Below are 26,623 nucleotides of genomic sequence, written 5' to 3'. Positions count from 1 at the left end.
GCATTCGAGTCGTCGAGTTCATCAAGATTATTACTAAATCAATTATAGTTGAATATATTATGAAATGGTATGCATGTCGTCTGAAATGTCCCGTTCATATTGATTATAAACGTTCCATATTAATTGATTTCGTCGCGAGGTTTTGACCTCTATATGAGACGTTTTTCAAAGACTGCATTCATTTTTTAAAACAACCATAACCTTTATTTTATCGATAAAGGTTTAAAAAGCATTACGTAGATTATCAAATAATGATAATCTAAAATATACCGTTTACACACGACCATTACATAATGGTTTACAATAAGAATATATTACATCAAAAATAAGTTTCTTGAAGTTTTTACATAATATTATACAAGCATGGACTACAAATCTTGTCCTTATTTTAGTATGCAACAGCGAAAGCTCTTAATAATCACCTGAGAATAAACATGCTTAAAACGTCAACAAAAATGTTGGTGAGTTATAGGTTTAACCTATATATTATCAAATCATAGTAATAGACAACAAGATTTCATATTTCAATATACATCCCATACATAGAGATAAAAATCATTCATATAGTGAACACCTGGTAACCGACATTAACAAGATGCATATAGAATATCCCCATCATTCCAGAACAACCATCGGACATGATAATTTCGAAGTACTAAAGCATTCCAAATTCCAGAATGGGGCTTGTTGGGCCCGATAGATCTATCTTTAGGATTCGCGTCAATTTGGGGGTCTATTCCCAGATTCTTAGGCTACCAAGCTAAAAAGTGGCATATTCGGCTTCGATCATTCACCCATATAATGTAGTTTCATTTACTTGTGTCTATTTCGTAAAACATTTATAAAATTTCATGTATTCTCATCCCAAAATATTAGATTTTAAAAGTGGGACTATAACTCATTTTCACAGATTTTTACTTTGTCTGGAAGTAAGACTTGGTCACTGGTCGATTCACGAACCTATAACAAATATGTACATATATATCAAAGTATGTTCAAAATATATTTACAACATTTTTAATACGTTTTACTGTTTTAAGTTTATTAAGTCAGCTGTCCTCGTTAGTAACCTACATCTAGTTGTCCATAGTTAGATGTACAGAAATAAATCGATATATATTATCTTGAATCAATCCATGACCCAGTGTATACACGTCTCAGGCTAGAGCACAACTCAAAGTATATATATTTTTGGAATCAACCTCAACCCTGTATAGCTAACTCCAACATTACTGCATATAGAGTGTCTATGGTTGTTCCAAATAATATATATATGGGTCGATATGATATGTCAAAACATTTGCATACGTGTCTATGGTATCCCAAGATTACATAATATATTAAAATACATGTATAATACAATATAAGTTAGCTAGGATATGATTAATATAGATTTGTTACCAATTTTCACGTAGCTACAACAAGCAAAAATATCCAATCTTGTTTTACCCATAACTTCTTCGTTTTAAATCCGTTTTGAGTGTTTCAAGTTGCTATGGTTTCATATTGAACTTAAGTTTATGAATCTAAACAGAAAAAGTATAATTTTATAGTCATAAATACATGTTACAAGTCGTTTTTGTAAAGGTAGTCATTTCAGTCGAAAGAACGACGTCTAGATGACCATTTTGGAAAACATACTTCCACTTTGAGTTTAACCATAATTTTTGGATATAGTTTCATGTTCATAAGAAAAATCATTTTTCCAGAAGAACAACTTTTAAATCAAATTTTATCATAGTTTTTAATTAACTAACCCAAAACAGCCCGCGGTGTTACTACGACGGCGTATATCCGGTTTTACGGTGTTTTTCGTGTTTTCCGGTTTTAAATCATTAAGTTAGCATATCATATAGATATAGAACATTTGTTTAGTTGATTTTAAAAGTCAAGTTAGAAGGATTAACTTTTGTTTGTGAACAAGTTTAGAATTAACTAAACTATGTTCTAGTGATTACGAGTTTAAACCTTCGAATAAGATAGTTTTATATATATGAATCGAATGATGTTATGAACATCATTACTACCTCAAGTTTAGTAGGTAAACCTACTGGAAGTGACAAGAAATGATCTAGCTTCAAAGGATCTTGGATGGCTTGAATGTTCTTGAAGTAGGATCATGACACAAAACAAGTTCAAGTAAGATTTTTACTCGAATTAAGATAGTTTATAGTTATAGAAATTGAATCAAAGTTTGAATATGAATATTACCTTGAATAAGAAAGATAACCTACTGTAAATAACAAAGGTTTCTTGATCTTAGATGATTACTTGGAATGGATTAGAAAGCTTGGAAGTAAACTAGTAAACTTGAAAGGATTTTCGAAGTGTTCTTGAAGTGTTCTTCCTAAGATGATTATAGCTTTATTCTTGAAGTAATTTTTGATGAAGATGATGATTAGCTACTGGAAAAATTCATTCATAAGTGTGTGTGTGTGTGTGTGTGTGTGTGTGTTGAGAGAGAATTAGAAAGAGAATTGGAAGTGAAATGAAGTGAATGATGAGTGGTAAGTGGTGAGTGGTGAGTGGGCTTAAAAGGAGTTCTAGTTAGTTGACTAGTTCATGGTAGAAGTTAAAATTGATTAGTCATGCATAACATAATAAATAGTGGAATCCCATGCTAGTTCCTTTTGGTATATACCCATAGTAAGTACGTCTAGTAGCTGTGTATAATACGGGTATGAATATGACTAGAATTCTTGATGAAAAAAGAATGGGAATGTAACTGTAACCATTTTTGTTTAGTATGAGTGTTTTGATTTATGTCTTGAAGTCTTCCAAAAGTATATTAATACATCTAAATACACTACATGTATATACATTTTAACTGAGTCGTTAAGTCCTCGTTAGTCGTTACATGTAAGTGTTGTTTTGAAACCTTTAAGTTAACGATCTCATTTAATGTTGTTAACCCATTGTTTATTATATCTAAAGAGATGTTAAATTATTATATTATCATGATATTATGATATATTAATATATCTTAATATGATATATATACATTTAAATGTCGTTACAACGATAATCGTTACATATATGCCTCGTTCGAAATCCTTAAGTTAGTAGTCTTGTTTTTACATATGTAGTTCATTGTTAATATACTTAATGATATGTTTACTTATCATAATACCATGTTAACTATATATATATCCATATATATGACATCATATAGTTTTTACAAGTTTTAACGTTCGTGAATCACCGGTCAACTTGGGTGGTCAATTGTCTATATAAAACCTATTTCAATTAATCAAGTCTTAACAAGTTTGATTGCTTAACATGTTGGAAACACTTAATCATATAAATATCAATTTCATTTAATATATATGAACATGGAAAAGTTCGGGTCACTACATCGTCAACTGTCGATGTAATGAAAGTTTATCTTTTAAAAACGAATGCAATGTTTGTAAAATGTATCATATAGAGGTCAAGTACCTCGCGATGTAACCAAATGTAATGTATTCGTCCAGATGGATTAGGATGGGTCATGAAAGTAAATTGGTACATAATTCATTTTAGTACAATCAAAATGGAAGCATCAAATCAAAATTAAAAATACCGATAAAAAACAAAGAGAGTATTAGAGTTTTAACAAAAAATAACAGCTTAAAACTTTAAAAAAATCATACTGTACTATTAAGGTTTTAACAAAAAGTAATAAAACCTGTCATTTTTCAGCAATCAGACAGCCATCTGGCCTTCAGCAATCGTCTTCTTGTACTTGAATCTCTGTTTTATGTCCAGGGCCCACAAATTTTGAAGGGGCCCACAAATTTTGAAGGGGCCCAAAATTTTGAATATATATATACTTTTCCAAAATATTCTATTTAATTAGATAAAAAATTGTAATTTAAAGTTGTAATAATGTAATATTAAATAGTTAAATACGATGTAAATAAATAAATAAATAAATTTAAGTATTATCTTTTTATATGTTTTAAAAAATGTATGAGGGTCCACTTTTATTTTTGACCAGGGTCTTCGAATTGTTGAGACGGTCCTTTCAATGATATCTTAAATCTTAAAACAAACTTTTTTTAGGAGAGAGTAGAATATTACTAGTTTTTGTAAAAATGCATTTATTTCTTTTCATTTTTTTTGTACATTCTATTATTAGTTATAGAGTATTCGCTATAACTATTTTCATAATTAAGATACCTTTTTTTTCTATTTAACTAGGGTGTTCAATTGATTTGAAATCTTTTAACTCGGATACCGAACCTAATTCAATTAAAATCAAATTGAATTTGAAAAAAAAAAGTTTAGGTCGATTAAAATCGAAACCAAATTCAATATTCGGTTCTGTTTTTGAATTTTGTAAACAGAATTTCTAAAATAATAATATTTTTATTTATTATATATGGGCGATTTTGTAAATTCGATTGAAAAAATTGAAAAGTTTAGAGTTTTGTAAAATTAACAAACCTAGCTATTATGTGGTTGTGAAATACAAATAGAAAAAATTACGTCGATAGTACCTGTGGTTTGTTCTGTTTTTCATCACATCACCTATAGTTATTTTTTTGCTTCATTAGTACCTCAGATTTGTTGAACAACCGTGGTTAGTACCCAACAACTCACATGTGCAACACATATGAGGGTAATTTTGTCATTTTATGTATAATAAGTAAAGCCTTGGTATCTGTCATGCAAAAGTGTACAAACCACGGGTACCAATGACGTAATTTTTTCTATCAATTACTTTAAATGAATTATTTATTATTATTATTATTATTATTTTTTATTATTATTATTATTATTATTATTATTATTATTATTATTATTATTATTATTATTATTATTATTATTATTATTATTATTATTATTATTATTATTACTTCCAATGTATTAATTATCTAGTTAAATTTGACCGTCTGAATAATATGAACAACATCCATATTCCACCTAAACTACGTACTAACTATCAGTGTTGTAAAAAAACCCGATTACTCGTCGATTAATCCCCGATTAATCATTTTTAGGAGCAATCCGTTCTGATTTCCAAAAATTCGTTTAATTATATGGTCAACGTCAATTGATGGATTAAAATCGAATATGGTAATCAAAGTCAGTCAAAATAAAAAATGGTTAACATTTTAACATGAATTTAAACTACAATTTTATAGTTTTGAAGCAAAATAAACAATTTTAGATTATTATGTTAAAAATTATCTTTATATTTATGGTTTTTTTTTCTTCTATAGTTACACATATAATTTTTAAAATTTAATATTTAAGTGTATACAGTACAATCCGATTAATCTCCGATTAATCCCCAAATTGCCGATTAATCCTTTCAAAGTCCTAATAGATTAATCCCCGTATAGCGAATTTTGCAACATTGCTAACTATTATAGTTATTATTATTATTTTATTATTATGTTATAATTCAGTAGGCTTATAACTACCTTTAGTGGCCTAGTTCTTGATTGTAGACTAATAAGTATATAGAGAGAATATGAGAGAATATGAGAGAATATGAGAGAATATATTTAGTGTGTATTTTATAAACTCATAACACACATATTTATACTCAAAAAATCTACTATACAATATCTATAATAATAATAAAATTAACATCCAATTTAACTTTTATAAAACTCCCCCTTGGATGACAATTTTATTAGAGAATAACTAGTACTGCCTCGTTAAAAACCTTGCTAAAGAAAACCCATTGGGATAAAACTTTAGCTAAGGGAAAAAGAGTGCAGCATAGAGTTGACTCCCCCTCAAGTAGGCAACGCCTGAATTGTTACATCTTCTGAACATGACTCATGCCAATATTATGAATGTGTGTTCTGAAAATAGCTGTTGGAAGTGCTTTGGTGAAAAGGTCAGCAGAGTTTTTGCTGGACTGAACATATCTCATTTCAATCTGGTTGTCTTTAATGAGATTTTGAGTGTATGAGAAGAATCTAGGAGGTATGTGTTTTCTTCGGTCACTTTTGATATACCCTTCTTTCATCTGTGTTATGCAAGCTACATTATCTTCATAGATAGTTGTTGGACTTTTATCGCGTTCTAGTTCACAAGAATCAGTAATGAGTTGTGTCATTGATCTCAACCAAAAACATTCCTGAGTAGCTTCATGTAATGCAATCACTTCGGCATGATTTGATGATGTTGCAACAAGTGTTTGTTTTTGAGAACGCCATGATATTGCGGTACCTCCATTTAGGAATACATATCCATTTTGAGATTTAGCTTTATGTGGATCAGATAAATAACCTGCATCTGCATAACCAACCAAATCTTGTTTCGATTTGTTAGAATAAAATAATCCTAAATCAGTAGTTCCTCGAAGGTATCGAAATATGTGTTTGATCTCATTCCAGTGTCTTTTGGTAGGAGCTGAGCTGAACCTTGCCAACAAATTAACTGCAAAAGAAATGTCAGGTCTTATACAATTTGTAAGATACGTAAGAGCTCCAATTGCACTAAGATATGGTACTTCTGGTCCTAGGATATCTTCATGATCTTCACAGGGACGAAATGGATCAGTGTCAACATTAAGTGATCTAACAACCATAGGAGTACTTAATGGTTTTGCCTTGTCCATATTAAAATGTTTTAAAATCTTTTCAGTATATGTTGTTTGATGTACAAGTAAACCATTAGGCATATGTTTAATTTGTAAACCAAGGCAATACTTGGTTTTTTCGAGATCTCTCATTTCAAATTCTTTCTTTAGAAGTTGAATGGCTTCATGGATCTCTTTATTTGTACCTATGATATTAAGATCATCAACATAAACAGCTATGATCACATATCCGGATGTTGTTTTCTTAATTAAAACACATGGGCAAATAAGATTATTGGTATACCCTTTGTTTATCAAGTAATCACTTAATCGTTTATACCACATGCGACCCGATTGTTTTAAACCATATAAAGACCTTTGTAACTTGATTGAGTACATTTCTTTGGGTTTTGCATTGGTTGCTTCTGATACCTTAAATCCTTCAGGTATCTTTATATATATATCACTATCAAGTGATCCATAAAGATAAGCAGTCACAACATCCATGAGATGCATTTCTAAATTTTTAGAAACTGCCAGGCTGATTAAGTATCTAAAAGTAATTGCATCCATAACAGGAGAATAAGTTTCCTCATAATCAATTCCTGGTCTTTGAGAAAAACCTTGAGCTACAAGTCTAGCTTTATACCTTGTAACTTCATTTTTCTCATTTCTTTTTCGCACAAAAACCCATCTATATCCCACAGGTTTCACATCTTTAGGTGTGAGAATGATAGATCCGAAAACTTTTCTTTTATTGAGCGATTCAAATTCAGCTCGTATTGCTCCTTTCCAATGATCCCAATCATGTCTATTTTGACATTCTATGATAGATTTTGGTTCTGGATCATCATCATCATTCATGATGTCATATGTAACATTATATGAAAATATCTCATCAAGATTTTTCATTTCATTTCGGTTCCATAATATTTTTGAATGTGCATAATTGATTGAAAATTCCGTATTGACATCATCAATCTCCTCTGCAGAAGGAGTATTGATTTGTGGTTCTTCTTGAACACTTTCTTTTACCTCATTATCAGCTGATTTTCTTTTTCGAGGGTTTTTATCTTTGGAACCAATTGGTCTCCCACGTTTCTGGCGTGTCAAAGACTCAAGAATGACATTATTGCCAGTTTTTAGAATTTCAATTCGATCTGGAGCATTTGCTACTGGTATATATGATTTAGTCACTCTTTTTGTATCTCTAAATGCATCAGGAAATTTATTCGCAAGTTCTTGCATATGCATTATTTTTTGAACTTCGGTCTCGCATTCTTTTGTGCGAGGATCAAGATACATTAATTGAGGTTCACACCATGAAACATCATTTTCTTTATTTTTTATTTCTTCCCCTAATCTAGAGAATAATGTTTCATTAAAGTGACAATCAGCAAAACGTGCTGTAAAAACATCACCAGTCATGGGTTCAATATATCTTATTATTGAAGATGTTTCATATCCAACATATATTCCCATCCTTCTTTGAGGACCCATTTTAGTGCGTTGTGGTGGTGCGATAGGGACATAAACCGCACAACCAAATGTTCTAAGGTGGGAAATATTTGGCTGATGGCCAAAAGCAAGTTGCAAGGGAGAATATGTATGACTTGCACTTGGTCTAATGCGAATCAATATTGCAGCATGCAAAATTGCATGACCCCATACAGATACTGGGAGTTTTGTTCTCATTATCAATGGTCTAGCTATTAGCTGCAATCGTTTAATTAATGATTCAGCTAAACCATTTTGTGTATGCACATGGGCAACAGGATGTTCAACAATAATCCCAATAGACATGCAAAAGTTATTAAATGCTTGAGACGTAAACTTACCGACATTATCTAGTCTCACCCTTTTAATAGTATAATCAGGGAAATGTGCTCTCAATTTAATAATTTGAGCAAGAAATTTTGCAAATGCCATATTTCGACTTGATAATAGACAAACATGAGACCATCTACTAGATGCGTCTATTAGAATCATAAAATATCTAAATGGTCCACATGGTGGATGAATTGGTCCACATATATCACCTTGAATTCTTTCAAGAAATATTGGTGATTCTTTTTCAACCTTAAGAGGTGATGGTCTTATTATCAACTTTCCAAGTGAGCATGATGTACATGGGATAAGTGCATCATGAGGGATCTTTTGATCCGCCAATGGATGTCCATGTGTATTTTGTATTATTCTTTTCATCATTGTTGATCCTGGGTGGCCTAATCTCTCATGCCACAAACTGATCATTACAGGATCACATGATTTTTCTTTAACTACCACATTTACTTCAGGTACATTTATATGTGTATAATGTAAACCAGAATGAAGTCTTGGTAGTTTTTCAATTACACGATTCTTATCAGTGATACTTAAATATTTTCCATTTTCTGTTGTCACTGACTGATAATCATATCCATTTTGGTATATGTCAGAGAAACTTAACAAATTTCTCTTTGACATTGGAGAAAATAAGGCATTATTTATCAGAAAATTCGTACCATTTGGTAACATGAATTTTGCCTTTCCCATTCCTTTTATTAAGTCCACAGGACCTGATATAGTATGTATAGTTCCTTCCGTTGCTTTCAAGTCTGTGAAATATTTTTTAGATTTGAGTATGGTGTGAGTGGCACCACTGTCTGCAATACAAATATCTTCACCATTTAACTAATTTTTTACTCCAGCAGTATACATCATGAACTTCAAAAAAAAATATGAGAAAAAAATAATGAGTACATAATTCATCAATATATTACATTCAAAACATGTTACAAACGATAGCACATAATAAGGAAATATGTAGTAAACTAGATATGGTGTAGATTGAAAATCTACAACCATTTATTTAACGGGAACATATAATAGGATATATATATATATATATATATATATATATATATATATATATATATATATATATATATATATATATATATATATATATATATATATATATGAGAAATTTATTCATTAAAGTAGTCACAAGTTGGCTCAGTGATTTTTGTATCAAGGTCATCCACAAGATTTGCTTCTTTTCGTTTTCCCTTTAGGGATTCTTGATACCGATTAACAGAATTCTGATTTGTTCGGCAGTTTTTAGACCAGTGGCCAATTTTACCACATCGGTAACAAGAATCTTCAACATTCTTTGAAGAGCCTTCTTCAACATTGTGATTTGTGGGATTGTATGGTGTTTGAATTTTATAATTTTGTGGATTATTATTTCTTTGTCCACGACCACTACCACCACGACCACGACCACCACCACGACCATTACCATAAGGGTGATTTCGAACATAGTTATAATTTTTATTATTGTTATGGTAATTTCCATGATGATGGTTTTGGCCAATATGGCCACGACCTTGTCCACGCCCTCGTCTATGTGCATTTCTTCTTTTATTATTATTATTATTGTTAATAGCATTAGCTTCAGGAAATGCTAGCGCACTGGTAGGATGAGATTCTTGATTTTTCATCAGTAATTCTTTATTAACTTCTGCAACTAACAGATAAGTTTGAAGTTTGGAAAAAGTTTTATAATTCTGCAATCTTAAATTTTCTTGCACAGTTATGTTTGCAGAATGCATTGTGGAGAAAGTTTTCTCCATCATATCAGCATCACTTATTTCTTGACCACAGAATTGAAGCTTTGAACGGATCTTGAACATGGCCGAGCTGTATTCACTTACCTTTTTGAAATCTTGGAACCTTAGATTTCTCCATTCTTCCCTCGCAGCTGGGAGTAATATTTCCTTTTGATTATCGAATCTACTCTTGATACTTTCCCATAAAACATGTGGATCTTTGATAGTGAGAAACATATGTTTGAAAGTGGTATCAATATGTTTGCGAATAAAAGCATTTGATTTTAATTTATCTTGATCGGAACAAGTATTATTTTCTTTTAAAGTTTCTAGAATACCCAATGATCCAAGATTTATTTCTACGTCCATAACCCATGATGTGTAGTTTGTTCCCGATACGTCTAAGGCATCAAACTCAAGCTTTGATAAGTTTGACATTTTCTATTTTCAGAAAGATGAACAACATAAATCATAATCATAATCATAATCAATTTTTTTTTAATAGACAAATAATAACATGAAATTAGAATTAGTTTAGATTCATAAGTAGCAAACAAAGGAATAATGGTATGATTACAAATAATAAAACCATAAGGGAAGGATAGAATATAGGTTCATATTATATTATTAATAATATTATTATAATATATATTAAGTTATAATATATATTACTATAATATATTTTTCTTATTTTAACTTTTAAGATTTACTTTTAATAAAAATACAAACTACTTTTTTTTATTTTAACTTTTAAGATTTACTTTTAATAAAAATAAAAACTACTTTTTCTTATTTTAACTTTTAAGATTTACTTTTAATAAAAATAAAAACTACTTTTCTTATTTTAACTTTTAATATTTACTTTTAATAAAAATACAAACTACTTTCTTCTTATTTTTAACTTTTAAGATTTACTTTTAATAAAAATACAAACTACTTTTTCTTATTTTAACTTTTAAGATTTACTTTTAATAAAAATACAAACTACTTTTTCTTATTTTAACTTTTAAGATTTACTTTTAATAAAAATACAAACTACTTTTTTTATTTTAACTTTTAAGATTATAAATTTAAGAATAAACATTACTATGCATGAAATAAATAATGATTAATTGCATAAGTAATCATAAATGTTAGATAATATATAAAGACCCCATCGTGTTCGTATTGATCGGAATTAATCTCGACCCATGGTACCGTGTTGTCAAATGACGTGTTGCGTACATAAAGTACCGTGTTGTCAAATGACGTGTTGCGTACAATCATGAGGTCTTATTAACATAAATATAAATGTTAGTGAAGTTAATAAGAGTTAGATTACATAAAATAAAATTCAGGCGGTATAACCGACCATATATAACTTAAATAACATAAATATAAATGTTAGTGAAGTTAATAAGAGTTAGATTACAGAAAATATAATTCAGGCGGTATAACCGACCATATATAACTTAAATAACATAAATATAAATGTTAGTGAAGTTAATAAAAGTTAGATTACAGAAATATAATTCATGCGGTATAACCGACCATATATACCTTAAATAACATAAATATAAATGTTAGTGAAGTTAATAAAAGTTAGATTATAGAAATATAATTCAGGCGGTATAACCGACCATATATAACTTAAATAACATAAATATAAATGTTAGTGAAGTTAATAAAAGTTAGATAATTTCTTACCTTGATTAGTGACGTGTGCTTGCTTAGATAAACCTTGATTATACGGAGCACTTCGTGCTGATAACGTGTTATAATTCAGTAGGCTTATAACTACCTTTAGTGGCCTAGTTCTTGATTGTAGACTAATAAGTATATAGAGAGAATATGAGAGAATATATTTAGTGTGTATTTTATAAACTCATAACACACATATTTATACTCAAAAAATCTACTATACAATATCTATAATAATAATAAAATTAACATCCAATTTAACTTTTATAACGTATTATAATTTATACACCATATACAAAGTAATATATTATTATTTTATTATTTATAATTAATTATTTAACATTCTATTAAAAAATTTAAGATGTTTTTTTTTAAATTTAGTTGTCAAATATATTTTTAATTAGCTTTTTCAACTATATATTATGCTTAATATTTTTGACAATTAATTTGATATATCCCAAAAATAAATACTAATAATAAAAATAGGACAAAAAATATATAGGTTTTGAACGATCGTCGATATGCGTATTTTTTTAAACAAAAAAAATGATGCTCTTGGTCGACAAGTTTCACAACGATATAAAAATGTACATCCGCGTCACGTCAATTGGCTTATGATATAGCAGCGGATATGTTTGACGAATACTTACAAATGGCTAAAGGTACATCAATTATCTATCTTAATCGCTTTTGTAAATGTATTTTGGAATTGTATGTTGATGAATATTTGAGGAAACCAACGAGTAGCGATATAGCTCGTTTGTATAGCGCTCATGAAGAAATGAATGGTTTTAACGGATTGCTTGGAAGCATCAATTGATGCATATCGACGATCGTTCAAAACCTATATAAAAATAATACGCATGATGGGTTGAAACAGTACCTTTATTTATGAACGGATTTGAGTTATTTTGTTACACGAATTGATTTATTGTATATGTGGTGTTTTAATGATTTTAGGTTGATTTCACACATATAGGCAACTAGTCATATCCGCGTAGTTTAGTTTGTTGGTAAATCCGGTTCGTTCCACAGGGAGAATGGAGTTTAAGAGATTAAATTACCGATAGTTAATCTAGTAGAAAAGGGAAATAATAATAAAAAGATTTAATTAAAACTTAGAATTTAAACTAAAACCGTAACAGTACTGTATCTACACTTACACGTTTCGTGTAGGTATATACGCAATACGCGTATATTATTAATGATACGCGATTCGTGTGACATTATACGCGATCCGCGTATGCTTTATACGATGTGACAAACAGTTCTGGTATAATCTTAGTATTTTGATGTATATTTTTATATTTTAGAGCTATAAATAATACGTAAATAATAATAATAAATATTTTACAATATATATAAATGGGGGTGTTTACTTAAATGTGTCACCTCTAGATCCATGGATTGTTTTAAGTTTAAGCTCGTATTAAAATGTTTAGTATAAAACTTATATTTTCCTTTCGAATAAATAATAAGTTTTGACTAACTAAATTAAATCTAATTTTCATTAGATTATATTTAGATAGTTACTAGTCCTTAAGTATTTAAATTGAGACCCAACCCAGTTTTGACCTTCGCCAAAACCCAAATCATAACGGTTTCCCTTTTTACAATTTCACTATTATATGACTAGTGATATTACCCAAACCACCGAACCTTACTTTTAATTTAGTGTTAGTAAATTAGTCATAAGTTCGTCTAGATCACTTTTAATGTTGAAGCTTAATTTATATAAATAAAAATAACTTTCGTTATTTTAATCTAACAAATTAAGTGACAGGGGTTAAATATCCAAATACATAATAATGGTTCTTTTAATTAGGCTCAATGTTAAAAATACTAAAGTTACATTTTAACTTCTACAAATGATAACAATCCATTTCACTAGGGGCTCTACATCTAAGCAAACACTAGGGAAGTTTAGCTACTCATTATACTAGGGTAAACATAAAAATATAAATATATAAACATAATAATAATGATAAAAATTGATAACAATAATTTTAATGGAATCTACATCTAAGCGAACACTATTGGAATTTACTAACTAATCATGATAATGATACGGGAGTGAAAATAATAATACATAAACATAAACATAATAATAAGTAACAATTACAATAATAAAAATGAAAGTAACAAACTTACAAAAGGTCTTCAATTTAATGGTTACAAATGGTAAAAAAATGGAAATGAAAGCACCCTTGCGCTCGCACAATAATACACTTAATCACAAATAATACCACCCTTACAATATTTAAACTACCTAACTTGAACTTGAAAATAATATTGATACCGAAATATAAACTGAAGAGTAAATTGGTACGGAGTATATGGGAAATAATTTTAGACAGTAGATAACTATATTTTTTTTTCTATGGTTGTTGCCTACTGCCTACTTGTAGGCCTCTGTCCTAACTACTCCGTATTATATCATAATATTTGAGAGTTGAAGTAGTAGGTAGAGTAGCACACCCCTTTTTTTGCTGTACACTTTAAAAAAGAATTAATATTAAAGATAAAAGTGGCCGCCCCCATGTGAAATCTAATCTGAATCTCGTCCAAAACGTACGCGTTTCGCGTAGATGTGTACGCGTTTCGCGTAAGGTTCCTTCTTGAAAGTTGTAGATTTTTGAGTTACGGACGTCTGGAGACCTGATTTTTTTCGTGCAGGCGCGCAGATTTCGTGATTTCGATCATTTTAACTTGTAGTCTTGAGGCGCGATGTTGTACTCTTTTGTTGCTCATTAGAAATCTTCATTTTATCTTCATTTTGATCTTTATATCATTGAAAATCCATAATAACACTTCATTCGACGCAGTGGACATTTTAACCAATTACAAACCGAAAACTACTCTAATACACATAAAATCATAACATTTGGGACTGATATTGCGACTAAGAATATGCATTAACTGAGCAATATCAACGCATATCGGCGATCGTTCAAAACCTATATATTTTTTGTCCTATTTATATTATTAATATTTATTTTCGGGATACATCAAATTAATTGTCAAAAATAGTAAGCATAATATATAATCGAAAAAGCTTATTAAAAATATATGTGACAACTAATTTTTTTTTTTTTTTAAACATCTTAAAAATTTTAATAGAATGTTAAATAATTAATTATAAATAATAAATAGGACTTTGTATATGGTGTAGAAATTATAATAATCTTAAATAAAAATAACTATAATAGTTAGTATACAGTTTAGGTGGGATATGAGATGTTCATATTATTCAGACGGCCAAATTTAACGAGATAATTAATACATTGGAAGTAATAATAATAATAATAATAATAATAATAATAATAATAATAATAATAATAATAATAATAAATAATAATAATAAATAATTCATTTAAAGTAATTGATATGAAAAATTACGTCATTGGTACCCGTGGTTTGTACACTTTTACATGAGTGATACCTAGGCTTTACTTATTATACATAAAATGACAAAATTACCCTCACATGTGTTGCACATGTGAGGTGTTGGGTACTAACCAGGATTGTTCAACAAAGCTGAGGTACTAATGAAGCAAAAAAATTAGTATAGGTGCTGTGATGAAAAACAAAACAAACCACAGGTACTATCGACGTAATTTTTTCATACAAATATTTTGTTTTGACTTTGAATATATGTAACATTTATCATATAATCATGTATGTTTTATAACTTCATACGTCATTTATTGCTTTTAATAAAAGTAATTGGGCTTTAACTAAAACCTAAACAAAAAAAATGAAGTTGAAATTGGTTCGGTATGTTTAATTTTGAAATTAATTTTGATTTTAACTATTGGGCACGCGATGTCGCGCCATCGTGTGGATAGTTTTTGGCAATGGCATGGACCCTTCAAGAGTTGTTTGCGAAGCTTCAGACTGTGAGGCCTAACTTTGTTTGCAGTAACGTACTGAAATATATGTATTAGTGTAGAAAACGTTGGCGAAAATTTGGGGAAAATTTGTAGGGAAAAAGAAGGGTAAAAAAAAGTTAAACGTAACGTTTTTTTTTAAGAAAATTAGTTTAAAAAATCGGTGCAACGTTTTTGTGTGAACCTTTAGTAAAATTTGTAGGGGAGAATGAGGGGGTGGATTTAAAAAAAAAAATGTAGCTCAGTAGTGGACCCTGTGGGTACAACGGTTTCTGTGCAACGTACAACTGGGTGAAGCGTAAAATGGGTTACTATTCCCTTACTATTCTCAGCTATGGGAATTAGTATATAGTAGTAATAGGAATTTTCGGTTTAGTTTCATTTTTTCTATCGGAAATTAAAAAATTGGATCGATTAAACAAAAAAAATTATACACCTAACCGATGAACACATGTAAATTCGATAATATATGTTATATTTCGATGTTTAAAAGGTTATTTAACTCTTGTATATAGTGATTGCAAGCATTGATTGCGGGGAGACAACGACATCAACGGTTATAGACATGATAACATGGAGTCCAGATAATACAATTATCTCTAATGGCGTTTCTGCTACAGTCGAACAAAAATACTCTATATCTCCTGTGCTTGACACCCTTAGGGTTTTTAAAAGTCGAAACAAAAATTGTTATTCGATAAATGTTACACGAGGCACCAAAATTCTAGCGAGGGCAACTTTCTACTACGGAAATTACGATGGATTATTGACTCCAACTTTTGATCTCATATTTGATGGGAACTTTTGGGACACAATCAACACTTCACTTAGTGAAGTTACAAGGAAAGAAGTAATTTTCGTTGCAAAAGGAGATACGGTTAGCGTGTGAAATGTTCCGTTCTTATTGATTAAAAACATTCCATATTAATTGATTTCGTTGCGAGGTTTTGACCTCTATATGAGACGTTTTTCAAAGACTGCATTCATTTTAAAACAAACCATAACCTTTATTTCATCAATAAAGGTTTAAAAAGCTTTACGTAGATTATCAAATAATGATAATCTAAAATATCCTGTTTACACACGACCATTACATAATGGTTTACAATACAAATATGTTACAACAAAATAAGTTTCTTGAATGCAGTTTTTACACAATATCATACAAGCATGGACTCCAAATCTCGTCCTTATTTAAGTATGCGACAGCGGAAGCTCTTAATAATCACCTGAGAATAAACATGCTTAAAACGTCAACAAAAATGTTGGTGAGTTATAGGTTTAATCTATATATATCAAATCATAATAATAGACCACAAGATTTCATATTTCAATACACATCGCATACATAGAGATAAAAATCATTCATATGGTGAACACCTGGTAACCGACATTAACAAGATGCATATATAAGAATATCCCCATCATTCCGGGACACCCTTCGGATATGATATAAATTTCGAAGTACTAAAGCATCCGGTACTTTGGATAGGGTTTGTTAGGCCCAATAGATCTATCTTTAGAGTTCGCGTCAATTAGGGTGTCTGTTCCCTAATTCTTAGATTACCAGACTTAATAAAAAGGGGCATATTCGATTTCGATAATTCAACCATAGAATGTAGTTTCATGTACTTGTGTCTATATTGTAAATCATTTATAAAACCTGCATGTATTCTCATCCCAAAAATATTAGATTTTAAAAGTGGGACTATAACTCACTTTCACAGATTTTTACTTCGTCGGGAAGTAACACTTGGCCACTGGTTGATTCACGAACCTATAACAATATATACATATATATCAAAGTATGTTCAAAATATATTTACAACACTTTTAATATATTTTGATGTTTTAAGTTTATTAAGTCAGCTGTCCTCGTTAGTAACCTACAACTAGTTATCCACAGTTAGATGTACAGAAATAAATCGATAAATATTATCTTGAATCAATCCACGACCCAGTGTATACGTATCTCAGTATTGATCACAACTCAAACTATATATATTTTGGAATCAACCTCAACCCTGTATAGCTAACTCCAACATTCACATATAGAGTGTCTATGGTTGTTCCGAAATATATATAGATGTGTCGACATGATAGGTCGAAACATTGTATACGCGTCTATGGTATCTCAAGATTACATAATATACAATACAAGTTGATTAAGTTATGGTTGAAATAGATTTGTTACCAATTTTCACGTAGCTAAAATGAGAAAAATTATCCAATCTTGTTTTACCCATAACTTCTTCATTTTAAATCCGTTTTGAGTGAATCAAATTGCTATGGTTTCATATTGAACTCTATTTTATGAATCTAAATAGAAAAAGTATAGGTTTATAGTCAGAAAAATAAGTTACAAGTTGTTTTTGTAAAGGTAGTCATTTCAGTCGAAAGAACGCCGTCTAGATGACCATTTTAGAAAACATACTTCCACTTTGAGTTTAAACATAATTTTTGGATATAGTTTCATGTTCATAATAAAAATAATTTTATCAGAATAACAACTTTTAAATCAAAGTTTATCATAGTTTTTAATTAACTAACCCAAAACAGCCCGCGGTGTTACTACGACGGCGTAAATCCGGTTTTACGGTGTTTTTCGTGTTTCCAGGTTTTAAATCATTAAGTTAGCATATCATATAGATATAGAACATGTGTTTAGTTGATTTTAAAAGTCAAGTTAGAAGGATTAACTTTTGTTTGCGAACAAGTTGAGAATTAACTAAACTATGTTCTAGTGATTACAAGTTTAAACCTTCGAATAAGATTGCTTTATATGTATGAATCGAATGATGTTATGAACATCATTACTACCTTAAGTTCCTTGGATAAGCCTACTGGAAAAGGTAAAAATAGATCTAGCTTCAACGGATCCTTGGATGGCTCGAAGTTCTTGAAGCAGAATCATGACACGAAAACAAGTTCAAGTAAGATCATCACTTGAAATAAGATTGTTATAGTTATAGAAATTGAACCAAAGTTTGAATATAATTATTACCTTGTATTAGAATGATAACCTACTGTAAGAAACAAAGATTTATTGAGGTTGGATGATCACCTTACAAGATTGGAAGTGAGCTAGCAAACTTGAAAGTATTCTTGATTTTATGTAACTAGAACTTGTAGAATATATGAAGAACACTTAGAACTTGAAGATAGAACTTGAGAGAGATCAATTAGATGAATAAAATTGAAGAATGAAAGTGTTTGTAGGTGTTTTTGGTCGTTGGTGTATGGATTAGATATAAAGGATATGTAATTTTGTTTTCATGTAAATAAGTCATGAATGATTACTCATATTTTTGTAATTTTATGAGATATTTCATGCTAGTTGCCAAATGATGGTTCCCACATATGTTAGGTGACTCACATGGGCTGCTAAGAGCTGATCATTGGAGTGTATATACCAATAGTACATACATCTAAAAGCTGTGTATTGTACGAGTACGAATACGGGTGCATACGAGTAGATTTGTTGATGAAACTGAACGAGGATGTAATTGTAAGCATTTTTGTTAAGTAGAAGTATTTTGATAAGTGTATTGAAGTCTTTCAAAAGTGTATAAATACATATTAAAACACTACATGTATATACATTTTAACTGAGTCGTTAAGTCATCGTTAGTCGTTACATGTAAGTGTTGTTTTGAAACCTTTAGGTTAACGATCTTGTCAAATGTTGTTAACCCAATATTTATAATATCAAATGAGATTTTAAATTATTATATTATCATGATATTATCATGTATGAATATCTCTTAATATGATATATATACATTAAATGTCTTTACAACGATAATCGTTACATATATGTCTCGTTTAAAAATCATTAAGTTAGTAGTCTTGTTTTTACATATGTAGTTCATTGTTAATATACTTAATGATATGTTTACTTATCATAGTATCATGTTAACTATATATATATCCATATATATGTCATCATATAGTTTTTACAAGTTTTAATGTTCGTGAATCACCGGTCAACTTGGGTGGTCAATTGTCTATATGAAACATATTTCAATTAATCAAGTCTTAACAAGTTTGATTGCTTAACATGTTGGAAACATTTAATCATGTAAATATCAATCTAAATTAATATATATAAACATGGAAAAGTTCGGGTCACTACAGTACCTACCCGTTAAATAAATTTCGTCCCGAAATTTTAAGCTGTTGAAGGTGTTGACGAATCTTTTGGAAATAGATGCGGGTATTTCTTCTTCATCTGATCTTCACGCTCCCAGGTGAACTCGGGTCCTCTACGAGCATTCCATCGAACCTTAACAATTGGTATCTTGTTTTGCTTAAGTCTTTTAACCTCACGATCCATTATTTCGACGGGTTCTTCGATGAATTGAAGTTTTTCGTTGATTTGAATTTCATCTAACGGAATAGTGAGATCTTCTTTAGCAAAAAATTTCTTCAAATTCGAGACGTGGAAAGTGTTATGTACAGCCGCGAGTTGTTGAGGTAACTCAAGTCGGTAAGCTACTGGTCCGACACGATCAATAATCTTAAATGGTCCAATATACCTTGGAATTAATTTCCCTCGTTTACCAAATCGAACAACGCCTTTCCAAGGTGCAACTTTAAGCATGACCACCTCTCCAATTTCAAATTCTATATCTTTTCTTTTAATGTCAGCGTAGCTCTTTTGTCGACTTTGGGCGGTTTTCAACCGTTGTTGAATTTGGATGATCTTCTCGGTAGTTTCTTGTATAATCTCCGGACCCGTAATCTGTCTATCCCCCACTTCACTCCAACAAATCGGAGACCTGCACTTTCTACCATAAAGTGCTTCAAACGGCGCCATCTCAATGCTTGAATGGTAGCTGTTGTTGTAGGAAAATTTTGCTAACGGTAGATGTCGATCCCAACTGTTTCCGAAATCAATAACACATGCTTGTAGCATGTCTTCAAGCGTTTGTATCGTCCTTTCGCTCTGCCCATCAGTTTGTGGATGATAGGCAGTACTCATGTCTAGACGAGTTCCTAATGCTTGCTGTAATGTCTGCCAGAATCTTGAAATAAATCTGCCATCCCTATCAGAGATAATAGAGATTGGTATTCCATGTCTGGAGACGACTTTCTTCAAATACAGTCGTGCTAACTTCTCCATCTTGTCATCTTCTCTTATTGGCAGGAAGTGTGCTGATTTGGTGAGATGATCAACTATTACCCAAATAGTATCAAAACCACTTGCAGTCCTTGGCAATTTAGTGATGAAATCCATGGTAATGTTTTCCCATTTCCATTCCGGGATTTTGGGTTGTTGAAGTAGACCTGATGGTTTCTGATGCTCAGCTTTGACCTTAGAACACGTCAAACATTCTCCTATGTATTTAGCAACATCGGCTTTCATACCCGGCCACCAAAAATGTTTCTTGAGATCCTTGTACATCTTCCCCGTTCCAGGATGTATTGAGTATCTGGTTTTATGAGCTTCTCTAAGTACTATTTCTCTCATATCTCCAAATTTTGGTACCCAAATCCTTTCAGCCCTATACCGGGTTCCGTCTTCCCGAATATTAAGATGCTTCTCTGATCCTTTGGGTATTTCATCCTTTAAATTTCTCTCTTTTAAAACTCCTTGTTGCGCCTCCTTTATTTGAGTAGTAAGGTTATTATGAATCATTATATTCATAGATTTTACTCGAATGGGTTCTCTGTCCTTCCTGCTCAAGGCATCGGCTACCACATTTGCCTTCCCCGGGTGGTAACGAATCTCAAAGTCGTAATCATTCAATAATTCAATCCACCTACGCTGCCTCATATTCAGTTGTTTCTGATTAAATATGTGTTGAAGACTTTTGTGGTCGGTATATATAATACTTTTGACCCCATATAAGTTGTGCCTCCAAGTCTTTAATGCAAAAACAACCGCGCCTAATTCCAAATCATGCGTCGTATAATTTTGTTCGTGAATCTTCAATTGTCTAGACGCATAAGCAATCACCTTCGTTCGTTGCATTAATACACAACCGAGACCTTGCTTTGATGCGTCACAATAAATCACAAAATCATCATTCCCTTCAGGCAATGACAATATAGGTGCCGTAGTTAGCTTTTTCTTCAATAACTGAAACGCTTTCTCTTGTTCATCATTCCATTCAAATTTCTTCCCTTTATGCGTTAATGCAGTCAAGGGTTTTGCTATTCTGGAAAAGTCTTGGATGAACCTTCTGTAGTAACCAGCTAGTCCTAAAAACTGGCGTATGTGTTTCGGAGTTTTCGGGGTTTCCCACTTTTCAACAGTTTCTATCTTTGCCGGAACCACCTTAATACCTTCTTTGTTCACTATGTGACCGAGGAATTGAACTTCTTCCAACCAAAATGCACACTTTGAAAACTTAGCGTACAATTCTTCCTTCCTTAATACTTCTAACACCTTTCTCAAATGTTCACCGTGTTCTTGGTCATTCTTTGAGTAAATAAGTATGTCATCAATGAAAACAATGACAAACTTGTCAAGGTATGGTCCACACACTCAGTTCATAAGGTCCATGAACACAGCTGGTGCATTAGTTAAATCAAACGGCATGACCATAAACTCATAATGACCGTAACGTGTTCTGAAAGCAGTCTTTGGAATATCATCTTCTTTCACCCGCATTTGATGATACCCGGAACGTAAGTCAATCTTTGAATAAACAGACGAGCCTTGTAGTTGATCAAATAAGTCATCGATTCTCGGTAGTGGGTAGCGGTTCTTGATGGTAAGTTTGTTCAACTCTCGGTAGTCGATACATACCCTGAATGTACCATCTTTCTTCTTGACAAACAAAACAGGAGCTCCCCACGGTGATGTGCTTGGTCGAATGAAACGACGCTCTAAAAGTTCTTGTAATTGGCTTTGCAGTTCTTTTATCTCGCTGGGTGCGAGTCTGTAAGGAGCACGAGCTATTGGTGCAGCTCCTGGTACAAGATCTATTTGAAATTCAACGGATCGATGTGGGGGTAATCCCGGTAATTCTTTCGGAAATACATCGGGAAATTCTTTTGCAATGGGAACATCATTAATGCTCTTTTCTTCAGTTTGTACTTTCTCGACGTGTGCTAGAACAGCATAGCAACCTTTTCTTATTAGTTTTTGTGCCTTCAAATTACTAATAAGATGTAGCTTCGTGTTGCCCTTTTCTCCGTACACCATTAAGGGTTTTCCTTTTTCTCGTATAATGCGAATTGCATTTTTGTAACAAACGATCTCTGCTTTCACTTCTTTCAACCAGTCCATACCGATTATCACATCAAAACTCCCTAACTCTACTGGTATCAAATCAATCTTAAATGTTTCGCTAACCAGTTTAATTTCTCGATTCCGACATATATTATCTGCTGAAATTAATTTACCATTTGCTAATTCGAGTAAAAATTTACTATCCAAAGGCGTCAATGGACAACTTAATTTAGCACAAAAATCTCTACTCATATAGCTTCTATCCGCACCCGAATCAAATAAAACGTAAGCAGATTTATTGTCAATAAGAAACGTACCCGTAACAAGCTCCGGGTCTTCCTGTGCCTCTGCCGCATTAATATTGAAAACTCTTCCGCGGCCTTGTCCATTCGTGTTCTCCTGGTTCGGGCAATTTCTAATAATGTGGCCCATTTTTCCACATTTATAACAAACTACATTGGCATAACTTGCTCTGACACTACTTGCTCCGCCATTACTCGTTCCGACACCATTTGTTCCTTTTATTCTATTAACCCCTGGTCCGTAGACCTCACACTTCACCGCGCTATGACCATTTCTTTTACACTTGTTGCAAAATTTGGTGCAGAACTCCGAGTGATACTTTTCACACCTTTGGTATAGCTGCTTCTGATTGTTGTTGTTGTTGCGGTTATTATTGTTGTTGGGATGATTGTTATAGTTGCTGTTGTTGTTGTTGTTGTTGTTGTTGTTGTTGTTGGGCCGTTTGTTGTAGTTGCGATTGATGTTGCGATTGTTGGGATAATTGTTGCGATTATTGTTGTAATTGTTGTTGTTGTTGTATTGGTGATTCTTATCACCGTTTTCCTCCCACTTTCTTTTGACTTGCTTCACATTGGCCTCTTCAGCAGTATGTTCTTTAATTCTTTCTTCAATCTGGTTCACTAGTTTGTGAGCCATTCTACATGCCTGTTGTATGGAGGCGGGCTCGTGTGAACTTATATCTTCTTGGATTCTTTCCGGTAATCCTTTCACAAACGCGTCGATCTTCTCTTCCTCATCTTCGAATGCTCCCGGACACAATAGGCACAATTCTGTGAATCGTCTTTCGTACGTGGTAATATCAAATCCTTGGGTTCGTAACCCTCTAAGCTCTGTCTTGAGCTTATTGACCTCGGTTCTGGGACGGTACTTCTCGTTCATCAAGTGCTTGAATGCTGACCACGTTAGTGCGTACGCATCGTCTTGTCCCACTTGCTCTAGATAGGTATTCCACCATGTTAACGCAGAACCTGTGAAGGTATGCGTAGCGTACTTCACTTTGTCCTCTTCAGTGCACTTACTTATGGCAAACACCGATTCGACCTTCTCGGTCCACCGTTTCAATCCGATCGGTCCTTCGGTTCCATCAAATTCCAAAGGTTTGCAGGCAGTGAATTCTTTGTAGGTGCATCCTACACGATTTCCTGTACTGCTAGATCCAAGGTTATTGTTGGTATGTAGCGCAGCCTGTACTGGGCTATGTTTGAAGCTAGAAAAGTACGGAATTCCTCTTCATTCATATTCACGGTGTGTCGAGTAGTCGGTGCCATTTCCTTCAAAATAGTCAAATGGAACAAGTTAATCATACAGAATATTAAGAGTAGTTAATAGTATTTCGTAGCATAATATGAACTCATTTATAAAAGCTTTTTCTTCATATTAGCATTTTATAAGTTTAAATTCGGGTAGTACCTACCCGTTAAGTTCATACTTAGTAGCTAATATACAATTCAACTACTACAATTCTATATGAAAAACTGATTATAATAATATTTCGCGTTCAAACTTTTACACAATATTTTACAAACTTACAATACTGCTTATTTTACATATAGCATGAAATATAGCACAAAATAAATTTGATACAAGATGGTTGTGAAGATAATTCTAGCTAGTACACAAGTCGTTCAGCAAAGGCAATAAAGACACGTAATTCATACGTCCAGAAACAAGTCATGCATTCTGGTTTTACTAGGATTACTTCCCATCCTTGGTCTTGTGGAACATAACCGTTATGGCCGTTGATAAGACAGCGTGTTGTAACGTTGTCAAAGGGACGAGGGTTACGTAATGTCCAACAGTCCCGTAACAATCTAAAAACCTCATTTCTTACCCCAATTACCGACTCCGTCACTTGTGGGAACATTTTGTTTAATAGTTGTAGCCCGATGTTCTTGTTCTCACTTTGGTGAGAAGCGAACATTACTAATCCGTAAGCATAACATGCTTCTTTATGTTCCATGTTAGCCGCTTTTTCTAAATCACGAAGTCCAATATTCGGATATATTGAGTCAAAGTAATTTCTTAAACCATTGCGTAAAATAGTATTTGGGTTCCCCGCAATATATGCGTCAAAGTAAACACATCGTAACTTATGGATTTCCCAATGTGATATCCCCCATATTTCGAACGAAAGCCTTTTATAAACCAAGGCATTCTTGGAACGTTCTTCAAATGTCTTACAAACTGATCTCGCCTTCAATAGTTGTGCCGAAGAATTCTGACCGACTCTAGACAAGATTTCATCAATCATGTCTCCGGGTAGGTCTCTTAAAATATTGGGTTGTCTATCCATTTAGTGTTTTTATACTGTAAAATAGACAAGAGTTAGATTCATAAAAAAAATTACTTATTAATACAAACAATTTTTACATATATCATAAAGCATAAGCACACTATATTACATATATTACACCACACGAATACAACTATCTTATTCTGACTCGCTTGTTTCTTCTTCTTCGGTTTTGGTTCGTTTTGCTAAGTTTCTAGGGATATATGATGTTCCCCTAATACGAGCCGTCGTTTTCCACATTGGTTTAGAAAAACCTGGTGGTTTAGAGGTTCCCGGGTCATTGTTACAACTTAAGGACTTCGGGGGTTGACGATACATATAAAGTTCATCGGGGTTGGAATTAGATTTCTCTATTTTTATGCCCTTTCCCTTATTATTTTCTTTTGCCTTTTTAAATTCAGTTGGGGTAATTTCTATAACATCATCGGAATTCTCGTCGGAATCCGATTTATCGGAGAATTGGTAATCCTCCCAATATTTTGCTTCCTTGGCGGAAACACCATTGACCATAATTAACCTTGGTCGGTTGGTTGAGGATTTTCTTTTACTTAACCGTTTTATTATTTCCCCCACCGGTTCTATTTCTTCATCCGGTTCCGATTCTTCTTCCGGTTCCGATTCTTCTTCCGGTTCCGACTCTTCTTCCGGTTCCTCTTCGGGAACTTGTGAATCAGTCCACGAATCATTCCAATTTACATTTGACTCTTCATTATTATTAGGTGAGTCAATGGTACTTGTTCTAGAGGTAGACATCTATCACATAATATCAAACGCGTTAAGAGATTAATATATCACATAATATTCACATGTTAAAAATATATAGTTTCCAACAAAATTTGTTAAGCAATCATTTTTCAAGTAAACACGGTCGAAGTCCAGACTCACTAATGCATCCTAACAAACTCGATAAGATACACTAATGCAAAATTCTGGTTCTCTAAGACCAACGCTCGGATACCAACTGAAATGTCCCGTTCTTATTGATTAAAAACGTTCCATATTAATTGATTTCGTTGCGAGGTTTTGACCTCTATATGAGACGTTTTTCAAAGACTGCATTCATTTTAAAACAAACCATAACCTTTATTTCATCAATAAAGGTTTAAAAAGCTTTACGTAGATTATCAAATAATGATAATCTAAAATATCCTGTTTACA

At 31.9% G+C, this 26,623-nt stretch overlaps 1 protein-coding gene across 1 annotated transcript; it reads left to right on the top strand.

Moving 5' to 3' along the window:
- The first annotated feature begins 15,653 nt into the window (after positions 1–15,653).
- On the top strand, positions 15,654–16,575 carry LOC139902284 (uncharacterized protein At1g24485-like). The gene is made up of 2 exons (XM_071884924.1): positions 15,654–15,717; positions 16,202–16,575. The coding sequence occupies exons 1-2, from the start codon at positions 15,654–15,656 to the stop codon at positions 16,573–16,575; spliced, it is 438 nt and encodes a 145-aa protein (XP_071741025.1).
- The last annotated feature ends 10,048 nt before the right edge of the window (positions 16,576–26,623 follow it).

This window comes from Rutidosis leptorrhynchoides, chromosome 3 (assembly GCF_046630445.1).
Source record: "Rutidosis leptorrhynchoides isolate AG116_Rl617_1_P2 chromosome 3, CSIRO_AGI_Rlap_v1, whole genome shotgun sequence".
In the NCBI taxonomy this organism is placed as follows: Eukaryota; Viridiplantae; Streptophyta; class Magnoliopsida; order Asterales; family Asteraceae; genus Rutidosis; species Rutidosis leptorrhynchoides.
This window is presented reverse-complemented; position numbering and strand designations above follow the sequence as displayed.

Excerpts from the sequence above, each read along its gene's own strand:
- LOC139902284 (XM_071884924.1), top strand. The coding sequence starts at position 15,654 with ATGGCATGGACCCTTCAAGAGTTGTTTGCGAAGCTTCAGACTGTGAGG. Across the intron at positions 15,718-16,201 it reads GAGGCCTAACTTTGTTTGCA|TGATTGCAAGCATTGATTGC; the intron begins GTAACGTACTGA and ends TCTTGTATATAG.